Source organism: Chrysemys picta, chromosome 14, assembly GCF_011386835.1.
Source record: "Chrysemys picta bellii isolate R12L10 chromosome 14, ASM1138683v2, whole genome shotgun sequence".
Taxonomy (NCBI): Eukaryota; Metazoa; Chordata; order Testudines; family Emydidae; genus Chrysemys; species Chrysemys picta.
This window is the reverse complement of record NC_088804.1, coordinates 9,304,649-9,324,700: the sequence shown is the minus strand read 5'-3', so window position 1 is coordinate 9,324,700 and position 20,052 is coordinate 9,304,649. Positions and strand designations below refer to the sequence as shown.

The following is a 20,052-nucleotide window of genomic DNA, read 5'->3' as shown; positions in this document are numbered from 1 at the left end:
GCCCAACCTGCATTTGCAAATGGGCGCAATGTTTGCGTTATGGATGTTGTACTGAAGCGTGACATGGGAAGACTAGAGAACAGAGGGAGTCCGCCATGGAGTGGGGCGGGAGGCAGGAAATAAGCATTAGGCGGGTGGACTGAACTAACTCAGCAGCTGTACAACAAAGAACCAGTATGTCTAGGCTATAGGGGTAAAGGAGACTAGATTTCAGTTTTAAGCTTCAAAGACACCGAGCAGTACTAATGAGTAGTGGAGGGGAAGAAACGTACCTTGATGGTTCCTTCTGAATCGTAGTAGCAACACTGGGAGCCCGATCCTGCATCTGGATCTGTCTGAGTTCAGTGGGGCTGCATATGGGCGAACGGATGCGGACGTTTGCATCCAATTGCAGGATCAGGGCCATAGATGGTCTAATTATGGGTCATGTGTATAAATCAACCTTGTAAATTTCTCCGTTCAGTGACGAGGGTGATGATGTTTTTATAAACTCAATAGTCTTTTTTTGTTTTTTCATTAACAATTCTAGTAAAAGGCGGGGGGAGGGCGGGAAATAGATTTGTGTCTGGACTGGTAAAATTACCTACTGTTTGACAAAGGTGATATTAGTTCCTAATCCTTGCTGTATTTTTAGGCTATGTAATGAGTGTATTTGAGAACAGGTCTTGTGCAGCTTGTAGGGATGTATCTCATTCTAAATAGTAAATGATTAAACAATCAAAGAAGGCCTAACATGCTCTTTCATAGTTTTGGCTTTGGAATCTCTCGTGCAATTAATCAGTGAATTTAATTTTCATTCTAAAAATGAATAAAACTTTCTCTTGTCTTTCAGATAGCTGCCCAAGAGCTGTCAGATAACAGAGTGATCACTCTGAGCATGGCTGGCAGAAAACTGGATAAAAAGGTGTGTGGGTGTTTTATTCTCAACGTGCAAACGTTAAACCTCTTTATCAGCTATGGGATCCTGAAAACCATTACTTGTAAAGGTATCAGTGACTCATGAGAACCTAATGGATAGAGCATTGGACTGGGACTCAATCGCCCTGTGGTCCTATTCCATCTCTAGCATTGGCCTGCTGGGTACCGGGGCAAGGCATTTTGTCTCCCTGTGCCTCAGTTTCCCCATCTGTAAAATGGGGATACGGATTTCCTTTCTAAATTGCTTTGAGATCCGTTGATGAAAGGGGCTGCAGTGGAGTGGAGCTGGGACCCTGGGATCAGTCCAGGGACTGGACTAGATGACCTCTCGAGCTCCCTTCCAGTCCTATGATTCGCTCATGTATTGTTGCTGCTGCCGCTTTCCTTCCTCTTTCCACCAGCTTTGTTGAGTGTTTTGTCTTTTGAGGATATTAAGCAACAAACTTGTTTTCACTAACCATTCAAGGTCAGAGTCTGATCCCTTTACTCACTGAGTAGTGCCTTACGCCACAAGTAATGCCACTGATGGGAAGTGGACTGCTCATGGATTAAATTGTGGGTATTGGCTGTAACTAACAGTATCAATATGGTTCCCTATGCCCGGTGTGAGTGCGCCTATAAATAATCTCTCTGCATACATAGAGAGAGTGTGTCTATAAACTGGCAGGAAACAAGCGGCTCTTTATCGGGGAGGTATCTAAAGATAGAGTGAAAGTTAACAGCAAACAGCATTGGCTGGAGCAGAGTCAGCGTGTCTCTGATTATTACATGATCTGTCTGTCAAGGCTGATGTGGTTTGCGCTAGAGAAACCATAAAGGGTTTGCTCCGTTCGCTTCTTATTGCTGTGTATATCTTTTCATTCCGGGACGTTTGTGCATTTTTTTTTATTTTTTAATGCTTCAGATGTTTTTCTAAACCTGAACTCAGCTACGTGGTTTTCCGTTGCGGGATGCATATTCTCTATAGAACCCACTCAGCATGTTGCTGTTAGGACTGTGAATGTGCAATCGCACATGGAAAACCTGTAAACTTGCGCAGTTTTTCTACTGGAACAATTTACCGTAAAATGTGGACCAAATGGGAAACGTGTTGGTGATACGCATTTAGGATGTTGCAGGGTCCATCTGCACTTGGTTAATGTGTTTGCATTTGTTGAATTTATGCATTTCTCTGGGCTTCTGGGTAAAATAGTTTGGCTGCAAGAGTTTAATGTAGCGCTTCATGAATATACCTCTGCCTTGTAAGTCTTCAGGGTTGCCCGGAATTTTAGCTTCATGGTTCCCAATAAAGTTCGTGAGCTCTTTCATAAAGACAGACCCTCTCCCTGTGCTTTTGAAAATGTGGGGCTTGGAGACCTTCTTCCAATAGCCAGTGTTACTCTTTGTTTGAGTGGTGTCTCTAACAATGTAAGGGCTTGTCTATACTTACAGCATTGTAGCTCTTAATGAAGACACTACCTACGCCAACTGGAGAGTTTCTACCATCAGTATAGGTACTCCTCCTCCTGTACTAGGGTCTGGTCTAAACAGAGTTGTTGAACTGAAGGTCGGATTTTAAACCAGTTTAATTAAAGGGATGCAGCATGGTGTGTGGACACTCTTACGTTGATTTACACCTGTCTATTGTCAGTTTAGCCGCCTCCTGTTAAATGTACAGGGACAACCTAAATTGCTAGAAATTTGAAAGTGCTACAAATGTGTCCACACTTCTGAAGACAAGTCCTAAGAGGTTAGGGTGTGTGTTTCAAGAGGGCTTTGTTGTAACACTGCACCCATCACATCAGTGGAGTTTTATCATTGACTTCAAATAGGAGCAGCGTCAGACTAACGCTGAGAGCTTTTGAAAACCACACCCTTAATACTTACAATGTGCAGGTCAAAAGAAATACGAGACCAGTCTCTTTTATAACAATACTCCCATTCTAGGTGCTTATTACTAATCCTATCAGTTAAACTTGTAAAACTTGCTAGGGGATGTTTAATAACCATGTGTTGTCACTTTAATTCTGTGTTATATTCTTCCCTGCCTTGGCAGAAGACAACTAGGACTATGAAGTCCTCTAACTTGTAGTGAAGGGTGTCATTTTTCTTTTGCAGGGTGTCCCATGCCTGAGCATCATACAGTTGAATGGAAATAATTGTATAACCCATGTTGCATTTTCCCACAGGACCTGTTTGGAAAGTCCGATCCATTTCTAGAGTTTTATAAACCAGGCGACGATGGGAAATGGATGCTGGTCCACAGAACGGAGGTGAGTGGATTAGCCACTTGGTACTTTTTTGTCCTTAACCTTTTTTCTGATAGTATCACTGATCAGAGGTGAGCGGACAGGTGGACCTTGTTGTAAATCCATTTCTTTGCCTACCCATGTCCAGCTGAGACTGTTTGACTTGGAAAGTGGGAGAGTTGGTGGTGGTCAAAGTTTCAGCAAATAAGCTAAACAAATAATTGAGGTTTTTAAGAGCAGGTTAGACAATGACCTGTCAGGGATGGTCTAGATAATATTTAGTCCTGCCATGAGTGCAGGGGACTGGACTAGATGACCTCTCAGAGTCCCTTCCAGTCCTGCGATTCTATGATTCTATAATCAATGTATTTTTAGGGCTTCTGAGGTTTGGGGGTGGAGGTTATTTTTAGCAATTTTTTACTTCCGTGCAAAGATTTGGTTTTCTTCAGGGCTTTCTCTTTGTATGGACTGTAACTGGTAATATGTACTGTACATTACTCATTACAATAGTTTTTACTGTAATGAATAATCTCTTTGTAATGTTCCCTCGCATGCTTTAATTTAATGTAATACTGTTTCAAACCGTACTAAGTTAAAGTGCATTAGAGAATGTTGACTGCGCACCAGCAGGGTCTACACAGTCCAATTAATGCACAACATGTTGGTGCATTTTAGAAATCACACCCCTGTAGTCCACATTACTGCTTCATGTGGACAGGCCCTTAGATACAAGTAACAATTTCCAGAGTTTTCTCGGTGTTCATTGGATATACAGATTTAATTTGGTTTTTATGGGGAGAGGGCTTCGTTGGTATTTATCAATTAAAACTGAACATCAGAAACCCTAATTATGTAAGTGTTGTAGCTATGCACAGCACTTTGCAGAGAAGAGATTCCACCTGGCCCAAAGAGCCTGTGACTTGAGTTCCACCAAACCAAGCACAGGGTAACAATATACAGATAGGAGAGTGTGGAGGCCTGATTAGAGAGGAGACAAACTTAGGCTTCATGTAAGAAGTGTGTCTTAAGGAGGTGGAGAGGATGCACTGCGGTCAGGGCAGTCTGAATGAATCCAAGCGAGGGTGGGGAAGAAGGAAGGACCGGTAAAGTGAATGGATTGGGAGGGGACGGTGGAGTAGGACTGCAGGAGAGCAGAGCTGGAAGAGGGGTCAAGAGTGTAGAGTCATGGAGAAGAGAGGGTTGAACCTGAGGTAAAAACGAAGAGCCCAGGCAAGGACTCAAGGAGGGGTGATGTAGCTGGAGCAGCAAAAGAAGGAGAAACAGCAGGATTTTGGATAAACTGGAGAGGGGCGAAGCAGGCTGGTCACGTCGATCCTGGTGAGAGGTGACCAAGACAGAACAAGGGTTGCAGCAGTAGGTAAAGCCTCAGTGGCGTTTCCCAGACACTTCAGTTTAAAAACACTGTATTGGATAAAACAATAAAACAAGTTTATCAGCTACAAAGAACTAAATTTTAAGTGAGTACAAGTAATGAGGCATAAAAGTATGAAATGGTTTCAAGAATAATAAAGATAAGACGTTTACTAATACCTAACTTAACAAACTATATCAGATTCAAGCAAAGTTTCTTACCACATGCTTCCGGCAGTCTTACTGACCAAACCCTGTCACTCAGGACCCCTTCCCCCAGAGTCCAGCGAAGCTTCCTTTGTTGCTTCAGGTCCCGTGAATGTGATGGGCCGGGAAAGAAAGAGGGCTGCATTGGGATGTTTGTCCCTCCTTTTTCTAGTTTCAATCCCTCTCTTGAAAAACATTTCCAGCTGGGCACTGGGAGACAAAGAGTCTATGTGGAAGGATGTTCCCTGCTGCCTTTTTTCCTCTCACCCGTTCGAGCTTTCTTTGTGTCCCTTCCTGCTTGATGGCTCTGTTTACTGCTTAAGTGCAAATTAAGTAGAGCACATGTTCCTTTGTTTAGGACAGAGCTGTTTGCCAGTCGGTTTGGGCACGGCTGTGGGGTTTGGCACATGTGTTAAGATCACCATAGTATAACTTCACATACAGTGTTGCCACACATATGTTGTCAGGACGATACTGACCAGCAAATTATGAGTTTTCAAATGATATCTTACAAGGCATACCTTGTACAAAAATGATTACAATAGCCGGCAGGATGTGAACACAGGGTTACATTTTGCCACACACAGCCACTTGGTATAAAATAGCTCCCTGTGTGGATGCCCTGTTTGTCATGAACTATGGGCTGGAGTTCCTTCAGTTGATCCTGAGGCTAGGTGGCTCAGCCCTCGGGCCAGTAAATGAGCCCAGCTGGGCTGCAGCAACATTACCTCATTGGCCGGGCTGCTTGATTGGCTTCAAGGTGCCCACAGGTCTGCCTTGGAGTTCAGCAGTAGCAGCAGGTCACTGGCTGCTCTACACTTCCGCCCACAGCCGTGATTGCTCCTGCTCCAGCCTTGTTCTCCCAGTCTTGTTCCTGCCCTGCTCCAGTCCACACCAGCCCTGCTCAGTTCCTGACTCTGGCCCTGACCCTGGGCTCTGACTCTCCTGGTGCCCGGCCATGCTGTGATCCGTGACACTATTTCAGAATAATTATTGCTAGAATAGTGCGTCTGCACAGGAAGCTATTCTGTAATGGCTCATTCTGCGATAGCTTTGCCTATATTAGGCCTGTATGTGTAGGGGTTTTGAAAATTTATTTGAAAACTTAATATATTGATCCCCAATGTGGAAAGAGCATATTATAACCATTTTTAACCATCTAAGTAATTCAGTTGTCCCTACACTACATCACACAGCTCCTCAAAACTTAATAATGACCGTGGGAATAGAATTCAGATCCCACAAAAGCACCCTGCCATTTGAGCTAAAGGGGAATCTCCGCTATTTTCTGTATATGGCCTATGACACACAGTTGCGCTGTCCTAATTCCAATAATTCTAATTCCGATGCTGCTGACATACACTAGCCAGTTTGTTGAAATATTGTGTATTTGGGTGTAATGGGTCACTTTTTTGTATGAATCCATACTATCAAATGCATAATTAAGAGGACAAAATGGACTAGTCTGAAAAGCATTAATTATTCTAGGCTATCATTCACTTTTCAGAACTTGGGTTCACAACTTTTATATTCTTCTTCTTCTGGGGGGTGGGAATCTAGTTAATATTCTAGATTTATTGCTAGCAAAAGGGGAGGGAAATACTGTTTATAGGGAAAATACGTGGTATGAGTGAGGGAAAGGTGGAAGTATCTGAAACAGACCTTGTTCCATACTTTTACTCTGTGATTTGTGCTGGTCTTTTGAGAGCTGTTTGGATTTTTTTTTTTTAATTAAAAAAGGAATACAAACATTTTCCATTTTTTTGACCACTTGTTGTCATCCCCTTACCTTGACTTCAACCAGAGCAGCAGATACTTGGTGCTTCTCAAAAATGTCTCAAGTTGGGCACTCAAAATCAGAGGCTGCTTTTGAAAATGTTGGCCAACGCACTTAAACTCAAGGGCAGAATAATCAGTACGGATCCCGTGACTGCTTAAGCCCGGGGTAAACAGAGAATTTCAAACCCAGGACCGTCAATTCAGACCTAAGATGAGTTGAAAAGTAGAGCTGGTTGGGAATTTTGGAACCATTTTCTGACACAATGCACCTCTCTGACAAAACTGAAATTTTCCATGGGAAAACTTGATTTCCGTTTGCTGGCTCCCATTTTAGTGAGTCCCATTTGACTCGTTGTTGGCCACGTGGCAGTGTTTGTTCATTATCTGCTGCCGACTTCATTGGGAAACCTGAGACTAAATAAATACACGGGTTGCGAAGCATAATGCCGTACCTTGCGGTGGAATCTATCGAAGCTTTATTTTCTTTAAGTGGCTAGGGGGAAAAAATTCTGCACATTTAGAGAGGCTTAAATAACGTCCCACTTAACAGCCCTGAAAATAAACTGCTGCTCTCAAAGGAATTCCAAATGACAGAAACATCTAGATTCTTTTTGGGGGGGGGTACCAGAAATAAAGCAATTGCCGGTTCCTTTGGGCTGCAGCTTTTGGTATGTTCCTGGCTATTAGTCTGATCCCATTGTTGTTCAGTAACAGAGGTGTCTGAGGTGGTAGGATAATGCTGTCGTTAGTATGTTTTAAAATAAGGTGCGAATCTCCAGGTGGGTGCCATGTGGTGAAATAAGCATTGATCCTTTCATAGACACCCACCTCAAAGACCTGGCGTCTGGCAGCATACGGGCACCATACAGTGTGTATTCTTAATGTGCGTGGGTTCCCCCCTGGTCTTTCCAACCTGATGTAGGAGGTGTTTACAAATCCTTCATTAAACTGTGCTCTTAATGTCAGGTTTTTTTCCTGTTCCCTAACGAGGGACTGTCTGCATCACCCATCGCTGCAAAATAAAAGCCAGTCCTTGGCTCCTGTCGCTAGTTGCTGACAAAGCTCACCCTTATCCTGCAGGAGCAATGCTAATCCTGATTGTAACTAAACCGAAATGCTCTGGTTGCATTAAAGCCACTTGATGGCTTTGGAGAAAGCAAAACTTCCATGTATAAATAGGCAATTACCTACTACATGTATTTAGCATGGGGGGTAGCCGTGTTAGTCTGTATCCACAAAACCAACAAGGAGTCTGGTGGCACCTTAAAGACTTAACAATGTATTTAGCGTTAAGTATTTAGACTAACTAGTATTTATCGTAGACTAAATAGTGTTTAGAATTTAGTTTTAGACTAACAATGTATTTCGCGTTCACCTTTCTGCATGGCCGAAAACCTGCTGTGCGTGTGGCCTTAAGAAATGGAAGGTGTATTAAATGAGAGAAACACGTGGAAAAATACAATCTTAGTCTTCTCTGCTAGCTTTTCAAAGGCGAGGCTGAAGGCAAGTTTTCTTTGCTTATGAACCTTGCTGTTTAGTGTGTGTTACGCTTCACAGCGATTGCTGGTTCTCGAGGGTAGGACAAGAAGGAATCAGCATAGTTGGCAGCAAGGGCGATTTAGGTTGGGTATTTAAAACTTTTTAACCCTAGGGACAGTTAAGCACTGGGACAGGTTACCAAGGGAGGTTGTGGAATCCCCATCTTGGGAAGTTTTTAAGAACAGGTTGGATAAACACCTGTCCGGGATGGTCTAGGTTTACTTGTTCCTGCCTCAGCGCAGGGGGCTGGACTAGATAACCTCCTCCCTACTGCTATGATTCACCCCTCGGTGCTTGTTCTATACGAGTGTCCTACGGCTCCGAGTTGGTTCTTTAGCTCCTGCTAGAGAGGCTCATGTCTTAACTCTGGAAGTCCCAGTGTCAACCATGGGGGAGGACTAAGATGTTAGACCAGAGGTGGGCAAACTACAGCCCGTGGGCCACGTCCGGCCCGCGGGACCGTCCTGCCCGGTCCCTGAGCTCCCGGCCGGGGAGGCTAGCTCCCGCCCCCTCTCCTGCTGTCTTCTCTCCCCCCGCCCCCCACCGCGGAGCCTCAGCTTGCTGCGCTGCCCGCACTCTGGGCGGCGTGGCTGCGAACTCCTGCCGGACAGCGTGGCTGGCTCCGGCCGGTAAGGGGGTGGGGAGTGGGGGGGGTGGATAAGGGGCAGGTGGTCCTGGGGGGCAGTCAGGGGACAGGGAGCAGGGGCTGGTTGGATGGGGCGGAGGTTCGGAGGGGGGGCAGTCAGAGGAAGGGGAACAGGGGGGTTGGATAGGCGTGGGATAGGCGTGGGAGTCCCGGGGGCCTGTTGGGGGTCGGGGGGGTGAATAGGGGTTGGGGCAGTCAGAGGACAGGGAGCGGGAGCAGGTTTGGATAGGGGGTGGGGTCCTGGGGGGTGGTTAGGGGCAGGGGTCCAGGGAGGGGGCGGTCAGGGAACAAGGAGCAGGGGGGTTGGATGGGTCAGGGATTCTGAGGGGGGCAGTCAGGGGGAAGTGGGAGGGGGCAGATGCCAGGCTGTTTGGGGGGCACAGCTTTCCCTACCTAGCCCTCAATACAGTTTGGCAACCCCGGTGTGGCCCTCGGGCCAGAAAGTTTGCCCATCCTTGTTCTAGACATTAGATCTGCCTGGGTTTAGACTTTGATGAAATGCTACAAAATTGTGTCCTGACCAACAGGAAAGGTTTCCAAGCAAGAAACTGCCATTTCTGATACCACGTAAGCTGAATTTCAACAAAGGAGTGGCAGTGTGGACCAGACCGATGGTTCAGTGCTCAGTGTCAGTGACAACCTCCATGACTGGGTGATGCTACTCCCATGTAATGCGGTGGAGCACCTCTGACTTCAGCAGAGCTATGCCAACCTTATGCCAGTTGTTATCTGTCGAAAGTTACTGAAAACATGTCTCCAGCCTGTACTTTGTGTTCAACGCTTCACTTCCACTGGCTCCTTCTAATCGAACCGTTTTCCTTCCTTCCCAAACTGCAGGTGATTAAGTACACGTTGGATCCCGTGTGGAAGCCGTTCACTGTGCCTTTAGTGTCGCTGTGTGATGGAGATGTAGAAAAGCTGATCAAGGTAACTGTTAATATAGGGCTGGTTTCCACTTACCAGGAGGATCGATGCGCAGTGATCGATTCGCAGGTGGGTCCATTTAGCGGGTCTAATGAAGACCTGCTAAATCAACTGCCGATCACTCTCCCGTCGACTTCGGTACTCTACTGGAACGAGAAGCATACGGTAAGTCGATGGGAGAGTTTCTCCCGTCAACCCAGCGCGGTGTAGACACCGCAATAAGTCAACCTAAGGTACATCGACTCCAGCTACGGTATTAACGTAGCTGGAGTTGCGTAACTGAAGTCGACTTAGCCCCATTGTGTAGACCTGCCCATAGAGTGACCCTTATGTTGCTCGGGCTCCTTGTTGCATTATGGTACCCAGCCTCTGACAGTGCGGCGGATGGTGGGGGAGGAAGGGTGAAGATCGCTTCGAGGCTGAAACTAACACAGATCCAGAACCGCTGAGGAGGAGTTCATATGCTACCAAGAAGCAAGGCCACATTTCTATGATAAATCTAGGTTGACCGATCTCTTTTTCTCCTAAAGTCACATCAGCTGTCTGCAGCGGCTAAGCAAATGTTTCCTGGCAAACTGCAACAGAAATTCCAGCATTTGGCATCACATTTGCTAGCCACATGGGTCATGAGCAGGCTTGGAGACCTTAGAGCCACGACACCACACACCTCTGCAAGTGGAGCTCATGGAGTAACTGCTAGCAGGTAGTGCTAGGAGGTTGTGGTTCTTAGTGGAGCAGCATTAGAGGGGTATGAGATGCTTTGCCAAGGGATTTCACAGCAATTTGCTGGCAGCAGAGGATGGTGAGGCTCTGGAGGGGAATGTGCTCCAGTGGGCCCAGACTCTTCTGCCCTCCAACCTATCCCAGTCCTGTCTCTTCACCACCCCAGTATCTCATCCCATTCCCGCTCTCAGTCCCAGTCTTCACTCCTTAGGCTTCTTATCCCAGGCCTAATTTGCCCCCTCCAGATTCCCATTCCCAGTCTCACCACCCCCCTCCCCAGCTCCCTGTCTGTTCTCTCTTCACCCTGTCCATGTTCTCCTTCCCCAATGGCTCCCAACCTCCAGCCCCAGCTCCTTGTCACAGTCTCCTTGGCCAGCCAGTCCTAATTCTCCCCCTGCATCCCAGCTCCTCATCAGGTGTCTCCCCTCCCCACTGATTCCCAATCTCTTTGCCCAGCCAGTCCTAGTCTTCCCATGGCTCCTTATCTAATCTCAGCTCCCCACTTCCTCCCATGGCTCCCAGTCATTCCTTTGTTTTCCTCCCAGTATCTCCATACTAATCTCCTTCCCCCAAGGTCTGTCTCCTGTCCCCTCTGCTTTCAAATCAGGCAGCTTCCTTCTTAGTGTCTGGGCATCAGTGGGGGGGGACATTGAGAGCACAGAAAAGACAGTTGGTCTCCTTGCCTTCAGTTCTGGAGCTCAGCCTAGAGCTGCAATTGCAGGGAAAGTCCTGCTCAGTCTCCAGGCTCAGTGCATACAGAATCCTCAGGGAATTTAACTGAGAAGATCTAGCAAGTCTCTACTGAGCATGTGCAAAGTCTGGGGGAGGGATAGTTCAGTGGTTTGAGCATTGGCCTGCTAAACCTAGGGTTGTGAGGTCAATCCTTGAGGGGGCCACTTAGGGATCTGGGGCAAAATCAGTACTTGGTCCTGCTAGTGAAGGCAGGGGGCTGGACTCAATGACCTTTCAAGGTCCCTTCCAGTTCTAGGAGATGGGATATCTCCATTAATTAAATTAATTTTTTTTTTTTTCAAGGGCTTATAACTTGGCCAACCTATAACTTGGCCGGGGCAGATTTTCACAGGGACAGCTAATGGCATTTCCCAGACACAAAAGCCACCCTCCTGGGTCAATTTCAAGCCCCTGGTCGAAAGCAAAGAAAAGGTCACCAAAATGTAACATAGGTAGAACACAGTATGTTCTCCAACCTTGTGTCTGGAAACTGTTGAACCATTTTGGCTGAAAATTTTCAGAGAAATTCAGCTTGAGGCAGACAGACAGCTAGACTTAAAAGTTTCAGTCCCAGGGGTTAAAGTTTGGCAAAGTTGTCAGCAACTGGATATAGGGCTTTATAATGGGAAGTGTTGGGTGACCTTAATAACAGGTGACGCTACCAATCCTGCTGTAATAAAGAGCCTTTACAATCAGCACAAGGGGCGAGCGACCGCGTCAGACTGTTTCATTACCACACACTCAGGAGACACTGAGATCTAGAAAAGACGATGAGATGTTTCAATCAGTACTAAGTAGCAACTGCCGGTCATGGTTTTAAAAAATAGAATATTTTAACTATGACATCATAGAATGAGATGTCAGTGGTGGCCGTGATTATAATGCCCTACTACAATTCGACATGTCATGAAATAATGTAAAGTCAATACAAATGAAAATAAAAAGCTTTTACAACATTTCTGAAACGGAATTTTTGGAAATTTCAAGTCTGGAGCAGTGCTAGTGGACTGGTTGCTGGTGGGGGTTTCATCATCATGTCATCGAAATCTGCTCGGAGTAGGTTAGACCACATGCTGATGGTTAAAGGGCTGTAGGCTGGCCTACACTAGCGCTCATTCTGTGCCTACTGCTGGTAGGAAATTTCTAGTAATAGGCCCAGACCGGTGGTTAATTTGTAATGGCAGATGTGCCAGGGCTCAAGCAATTTTTTTACTTTCATAGCTGACCCAGCGAGTCCAGAGGGGTGCCGGGGCTATGAACCGCCAAGTCTGGAGGTGCCGGGGCTCAGCCCTGGCACAAATTAAGTACTGATCCCGGCCCCAGAGGAGGGAACATCTAAAGTCATTCTCTAGAGATCCCTGCCTTCATGGTCAAGGCAGAGTTGTTGCTGACAGGATCCAAAGAGTCATGCTCTGCCCTCATTGGCTGGCAAAAAGGCTGTTATGAGCCAGGGCCTTCGGGAGGTAGTGTTGGGGCAGTGGGGAAAGCAGGAGAAAGGATAAATCTGAAGGGATGAGCAACCTCTGAACGTGATTCATCTAACCACAAGCAAGACCCGCACCTCTTCTGTGCATGAGAACGACCGCTTCCCCTCCTCTTCCCCAGGTCATGTGTTACGATTACGACAGTGACGGGGGACATGACTTCATTGGGGAGTTCGAGACCACTGTAGCCAAGATGTGTGAAGCCCAAGATACCTTGCCGGTAAGTGCGGAAACACCGTCGGGTTTTAGAACAATGGTTTGGGGAGGAGGAACCCAGGGTCCCCTTGGCTAAGAGTTTCAAAAGTGGCTCTTACCATGAGTGACTTCATGCTTTAAAACAATGTTCAAGCACCCCCCTACTCTGAAAATCAGGCCCTTTTAAAGTGTCTGGGCACCCAAAATCACTAGTCATTTCTGAATAGCTTGGCCACTGTTGGCTTCTCTTTTTCTAACATTCTCCTGTCCTCATTTCTGAACCTGTTGCTGGTGGAAGTGCTCTTTGGGGGGGGAGGGATAGCTCAGTGGTTTGAGCATTGGCCTGCTAAACCCAGGGGTGTGAGTTCAATCCTTGAGGGGGGGCCATTTCAGGATCTGGGGCAAAAATCTGTCTGGGGATTGGTCCTGCTTTGAGCAGGGGACTGGACTAGATGACCTACTGAGGTCCCTTCCAACCCTGATATTCTATGATTTGGCTAACTGGGGTTGCTGCCACATGGGGTTGAGCTTTGTGTCCACCTGGACAGCCCTGGTGACGTGATGATGCTACTCCATGTCACGCAGCAGCCGTGTTGCAGCATGACACTGCAATGTTTCTCCAGCCCGACTGAGATTTGGGGGTCTTGTTTTAGATATGGAACTGTCCTGGGGAAAAAATTGGGCTGCATAAAATCCAGTAGATTCAAGGTAATAAAGGCATATAATAGACCCCCATTTCCTTCAGCAGGTTCTGGGTTGTTGTTATTTATTTGTATTGTAATCACACCAAGATTAGGCCTCATTGTGCTGGGCCATGTCCATGCACATTGGGTACGTCTACACTTCCAGCTCCAGGAGACATACCCGCGCTAGCTCTGATTCAGCTAATGCACTAAAAATAGCAGGGTAGCCGTGGCAGTGGGAGCCACCTCGAGTGTGACCCTAATCAAGATCCTAGGTGTGTAGTCAGCCGGCTAGCCGCTCACACCACCACGGCGACGCTGCTATTGTTCAGAGCTAGCGGGGGTATATCTACCTGAGCTGGCAATTGCACCTCGGGTGCCAGTGTCGATATACACACAGTGAGAGGCACTGCCTGCCCCAAAGAACTCACCGTCTAAATAGACCAGCCAGACAGGGTGGGAGAAGATAAGAATTATCCCATATGAGGAACGGAGAAGGACAGTGACCCCACCCAGGAAGTCTGTCAGAGCTTGGAATCAAACCGATTTCCCCTGATTCCCAACCCACTGCATTAGCTACAAAACCCACTTTCCCTTCAGTAACCCTAGTACTAAACACCTCCTTGAGTGCCATCCACCTTCCGAGTGCTGTGCAGGCCTTAATTAGCTCCCCTACAAACTCCTCTGTGATGTGGGTGAGCGTCACGATCCCTGTCTTACAGATGGGGAAACTGAGGCACAGAGGTGTGTTGACTTGTACAGACCCAGTGAAGGCTTCAGAGTTGGCTGCCCAACAGAGAAGCGCAGCTCTCGGGCCGTGATCTCACATGAATAGGGCGGGTGTTGGTGCGGTGAGATTCCTGTGCGTCCTGCGCGTTCCGGTTGGATTGCTCTGCCGGCGTTTCCTCGTTTTGATTCTCTTGGGGCTTTTTTTTCTGTCCTTGCTTTAATATAACTTGCACTGCCCCTGAGAGACTGAATCAGAGCGGAGACTGTAATTCACGTACATGCCAACACCCAGCGAGTGTCCATCTCCTTTGACAGCTAGGCCTGAACATACAGAATAGCGCGAGCCCAGACCTCCCATTGATCTGCCTGCTGCTGCTGTCGAGTTCTCATTGGGCCTATGCCCATAAATGTCATATTTTTGTCCCTCTTCACAGCAGTGGGGAATATTCTGAGAGGGCTGGAAAGAATCGGTGCTTGGACCATTCACTTGCATCTGCATCGGATCCCAGAAGGCGCTTTGCTGCTATATAATTACGTGCTTTAGTGAAGACGCCCCATTCCATCACTGCAGTGCTCCAGGATAATGAGAAGGGTATTTCCACCTGGTGCTTAAAAGCTTCTCTCAGACAGGCACCCCTACTGTCCTTTGTCTGGGATCTGGCCTCTAAGTACAATTTTAGAGGCAGCCATTACAGGAGGGCACTCTCCTAGCTCCACACAAAGGCCCCCGGCAGACTGCCCCTGTGGCTGGAATGGAGGGGTGGTGTTAAAGTGCCCCGGCTTGGGCAGACACACACACATCCTAGCTCTGCTCGAGCGATTGCACTAAAATCAGCAGCGAGGCACAGGCTAACCTCCTGCTTACAACTCCAGCCGCTCCCCCTGAGTGCATATTCGGGCAGCTAGCCCAAGCCGGCCACCTTTGCCGCTGTGGCCACACTACTATTTTTAGGCGCTACCTCGAGCAGAGCTAGTCTGTGTACGTCTACCTAAGCTGGGAATTACAGCTCCCCGCTACTGTGTAGACGCACCCGAGGTCTGCTCACTGCAGTGCATACAGGATCGGTGTGTTCTAACCACCCCCCGGATGCTAAGATGTCTCCTGCAGCTAAATGTCCAAGCCTCTACCCCATCCTCCGGCCACATTCTCTCGCCAAACCAAGGCAGCTTTTAAGGTTCTTTCTCATTAAAATAACTGGAAACTATTGAGTTACTCATTTCCTGCCCTGGGATTTCTTCCCAGGGAATGTGCTGGAACTTGACCTACATGACAACACAAGATTCCTGACATACTTGACCAAATATTCTCTTATTTATAAAAGCTGTGAGAGCCACAGTGCTTCGGGCAGCTGAATTTTGGTCCCAGTTGCAGATGAGTCGAGGTCTGATTTACTGGCTGTCTGGAATGGTGCCTGTCGATAATGTGGATTCTCTCTGACCTAGTCACACTCCTCCTTTCCTCTGTCTCTCTCCCTTTGCTTAGTCCTTCTCCCTGAAGGTTGGCCTCTCACTCCTGCCCATGCCTACATCTACAGATAGCCCCTGTACCCTACGCAGTTTGACGTGCTCCTGTTAGTTGGCTCTGTGGTGCCCCTTGTGGAGATGACACAATACAGCAGAGAAGAAGGATGTTCTTGTGGTTAAAGTTGGGCCTTCCTGGCTCTGCTACAGATTCCCTGCGTGAGCTTGGGCAAGTCATTTAATTTCTCTGTGCCTCCAAACCCCATCTGTACAATGGGAATAATAACACTCCTATCCCATAGATTGCTAGGCATATAAGTTAGGGACTGTCTTTTACTTACATGCATGTACACCGCCTCGGAGAATAACACCCTGATCTTGGCGAGAGCCTCTAGGCGCTACACAATAACTGTTCAAGAAGACGGTGTAACAGGTAGATACTGACATTCCCAGATCTCCTGCGTTTGTCACACCTTTATTGTACATATGCCTGGGAAGAGGGGAGGTTTATGGAGAAAGGGGGTGGCTGGGGCACGTCTCTGTAACAGCTTATAAATAGAACAAGTGCACACATTGGTTTACCCTGTGACTAATCAACCTCTGCCTTCCCACAGCTTGGACTCTCGGCTGTTTCCTGCTTTCTGCTCTGTCTAGTACCCAGTGCTCCTAATACAATTACTTGCTGTGAATAACCCAGGCAGCCTCTTTATTGCAGATCCCAGGAGCTGAAGCTGTCAGCAGTGTCTCTTTGCTCCTTTCGGGTGAACATACAACAGCACTCCAATGGCACCTATTTGGCAACATTATCCAGACTCAGTTTCCCACTAGATCTTGACTCCCCTTAACATGCCTGTGTTTGCTACAGCTGAGCCAAGGGGCTGGGTTTATACTTTCTCCGTTCAGCTTTGCCCTGTGTTGGAAATATGTTTCTAGAGCTAAGATCTTAAGCCTACAAGGGAGTCGCTATGGGCTAGATTTTCAAGGGCTTAGTACCCACAGCGGGTCAACGTCTCTTTCAAAAGATCTCAGTGTTGTGGTCAGAGCCACCTTCTCAGAACCCAACGTTGCTGAGCTTTTTTTCAAAATCTGGCTACCGATTTAGGTGTCCAAAGGGGAGCTGAGCCTTCTCTGAAAATCTGGTGCCGGGGAGACCATTAAGGGGAGAGGTATCTACCCCACACACACACACAAATATTACCGTGTCAAATAAAGAATGGCCTTGCTCAGCAGATATTGAGTTAGTGATTTCGGTGATTCAGTGACTACAATGGATCTGGTATAACTAGATTTCAGTCAGAGGTAAGATAGACCCCCTAATGGGTCCTTGGGTGTGTCACATAGTGGATAGAGACGGGGGACTGGGGGTTTTAGGAGATTTTGGTTCCCCTGCCAGCGGTAAGTCACTTTCCTGCTCTGGGCTCCCAGTTCCCCATCGGTAAAATGGGGATGATCCATGCATATGCTCGTTCTATTTTGAAATGGACAAACGATGCAGGTTGGATACTACTGCAAAGGCCATCACAGCAATGGCAGGGGACAGACAAAGGACTGGGTTGAGACTTCAAATAAAGGCACAATGGCCTAGCACAGAAATCAGTGCTGGGATCCATAGTTACTTGTACGTAACACGGACGCGCTGGCATCCCACCTTATTGGGTGTAGCCCCTCAGGCCGGGGCTCCGTTATTTGCATTCCATGTCGCCTGCTTTACCTGCAGTAAATATATCACCAGGTATATTTCAGGGGATATGTCACTGTTCAGGGGAAGAGGCAAATTCCAACCTGACAATGGACCCCCAGGCAAGCCCCGGGAAGCTGGTTGCCTGCAGCCTGACATATAAAGCACATCGGTATGCTGTTTACATACAGAACCCTGCAGCTAGAGACAGGAAACAAAAAGCACTAATAAAAACTGGCCGGCAGTGTTGCTTAACATAAACCTGCTGCTCTTCAGTATAACGCTGCCTGCAGTTCTGGTCCCAGTGTCCGGGGAAGGAAGTAGGAGAAACTAAAGGACATTAAAAATGAGGCGAGGCCGGAGGACAAGGCCTTGAAGCTGAGGGAGCTAAATTGATGTAATCTGGGGAAGAGAAGGACATGATTAGCCCTACCAAGTAACAAGCTCTCACTGAAAGGGAATTATCCCGTCTCCAAAGAGAGCAGAGATGAGGAGCCAGCGACCCAATGCTGAGGAAGGAAACGCGTGTCGGTTATTAGAGCTAAGTTCTTACCTGTTAGACCCACTGGGCACTTTAACGGGATCTCTGGGAAGGGGTTTGAGGCACCATCTCTGCTGGGACTGAGGCTTGGGTTAGGCTTGGCGGCAGGCTTCCCCCCACTCCATTCCCGAACGCAGGCCGTCTCGGTTCGAGCCAAGTGGCCGTGGCCGACCCTGGGTCTGATTCTGTGACCAGGTTCTGTGCTTACTCTAGCCAGGGGTTGGTTTGTGAGCTGGGTCGCCTGGGCCGCTGGAGGAAGGGAGCTGCAGATGAGCAATGGTGGTTAACTGAGATAGCGTGCTGCACGGCATCCAGGAGCTGCAGGACCCACTGAACCATCGCCCCATGTGCCTGTCTGGAGGATGGGAAGCCATTCTGGGAATCCCTGGGTGGGTGGCATTATGGCCCTCCTTGGCTCTGCCATCGCATGTGAACTGTTGGTGATGCCACTGAGCCTGCTACCTGCTGATATTCAGACTGGACATGGCCCCGGCCACTAAAAATTCTCATGGTGGGCCTGTACAGCCCTACCTGGGGGAAGGACTCTGACTCTGAGGTGACAAGTCCCCTGTGGAGAAAGAAGTGGTTCAGGACTGTTTAGAAAAGCTGGACAAGGACAAGTCCATGGGGCCGGATGCACTGCATCCGAGGGTGCTAAAGGAGTTGGCGGATGTGATTGCAGAGCCATTGGCCATTATCTTTGAAAACTCATGGCGATCGGGGGAGGTCCCGGGTGACTGGCAAAAGGCTAATGTAGTGCCCATCTTTAAAAAAGGGAAGAAGGAGGATCCGGGGAACTACAGGCCAGTCAACCTCACCTTAGTCCCTGGAAAAACCATGGAGCAGTTTCTCAAGGAATCAATTCTGAAGCACTTAGAGGAGAGGAAGGTGATCAGGAACAGTCAGCATGGATTCACCAACGGCAAGTCATACCTGACCAACCTGATTGCCTTCTACGATGAGATAACTGGCTCTGTGGATGAGTGGAAAGCAGTGGATGTGTTATTCCTTGACTTTAAAAAAGCTTTTGATACGGTCTCCCACAGTATTCTTGCCAGCAAGTTAAAGAAGTATGGGCTGGATGAATGGACTATAAGGTGGATAGAAAGCTGGCTAGATTGTCGGGCTCAACGGGTAGTGATCAATGGTTCCATGTCTAGTTGGCAGGCGGTATCAAGTGGAGTGCCCCAAGGGTCGGTCCTAGGGTCGGTCCTGGGGCCAGTTTTGTTCAATATCTTCATTAATGATCTGGAGGATGGCGTGGACTGCACCCTCAGCAAGTTTGCAGATGACATTAAACTGGGAGGAGTGGTAGATACGCTGGAGGGTAGGGATCGGATATAGAGGGACCTAGACAAATTAGAGGATTGGGCCAAAAGAAATCTGATGAGGTTCAACAAGGACAAGTGCAAAGTCCTGCACTTAGGACAGAAAATTCCCATTCACTGCAACGGACTAGGGACCGAATGGCTAGGCAGCAGTTCTGCAGAAAAGGACCTAGGGGTTACAGTGGACGAGAAGCTGGATATGAGTCGACAGTATGCCCTTGTTGCCAAGAAGGCTAATGGCATTTTGGGCTGTATAAGTAGGAGCATTACCAGCAGATCGAGGGACGTGACCCATTCCCCTCTATTCAACATTGGTGAGGCCTCATCTGGAGTACTGTGTCCAGTTTTGGGCTCCACACTACAAGAAGGATGTGGAAAAATTGGAGAGAGTCCAGCAGAGGGCAACAAAAATGATTAGGGGTCTGGAGCACATTACTTATGAGGAGAGGCTGAGGGAACTGGGATTGTTTAGTCTGCAGAAGAGAAGAACGAGAGGGGATTTGATAGCTACTTTCAACTACCTGAAGAGGGTTCCAAAGAGGATGGAGCTCGGCTGTTCTCAGTGGTGTCCGATGACAGAACAAGGAGCAGTGGTCTCAAGTTGCAGTGGGGAAGGTTTAGGTTGGATATTAGGAAACACTATTTCACTAGGAGGGTGGTGAAGCACTGGAATGGGTTACCTAGGGAGGTGGTCGAATTTCCTTCCTTAGAGGTTTTTAAGGTCAGGCTTGACAGAGCCCTGGCTGGGATGATTTAGTTGGGGTTGGTCCTGCTTTGAGCAGGGGGTTGGACTAGATGACCTCCTGAGGTCCCTTCCAACACTGATATTCTGTGATTCTGCCTGGGGTGGAGTTTTATTCTCCTGGCTTGTCCTTTATTTCCACTG

At 47.8% G+C, this 20,052-nt stretch overlaps 1 protein-coding gene across 6 annotated transcripts in view; it reads left to right on the top strand.

The window, feature by feature from the left end:
* Positions 1–20,052, top strand: part of CPNE2 (copine 2) — a 171,274-nt gene that overhangs the window by 93,676 nt on the left and 57,546 nt on the right. For all 6 annotated transcript variants that reach the window (XR_010592520.1, XM_065566950.1, XM_065566948.1 and 3 more), the window contains 4 exons: positions 833–904; positions 3,087–3,170; positions 9,526–9,615; positions 12,673–12,771. Coding sequence is in view for 5 of the 6 variants with exons in the window: in XM_065566950.1 (XP_065423022.1) it covers positions 833–904; positions 3,087–3,170; positions 9,526–9,615; positions 12,673–12,771 (345 nt within the window). In the remaining variant the exon portion in view is untranslated. The remainder of the gene's footprint in view (positions 1–832; positions 905–3,086; positions 3,171–9,525; positions 9,616–12,672; positions 12,772–20,052) is intronic.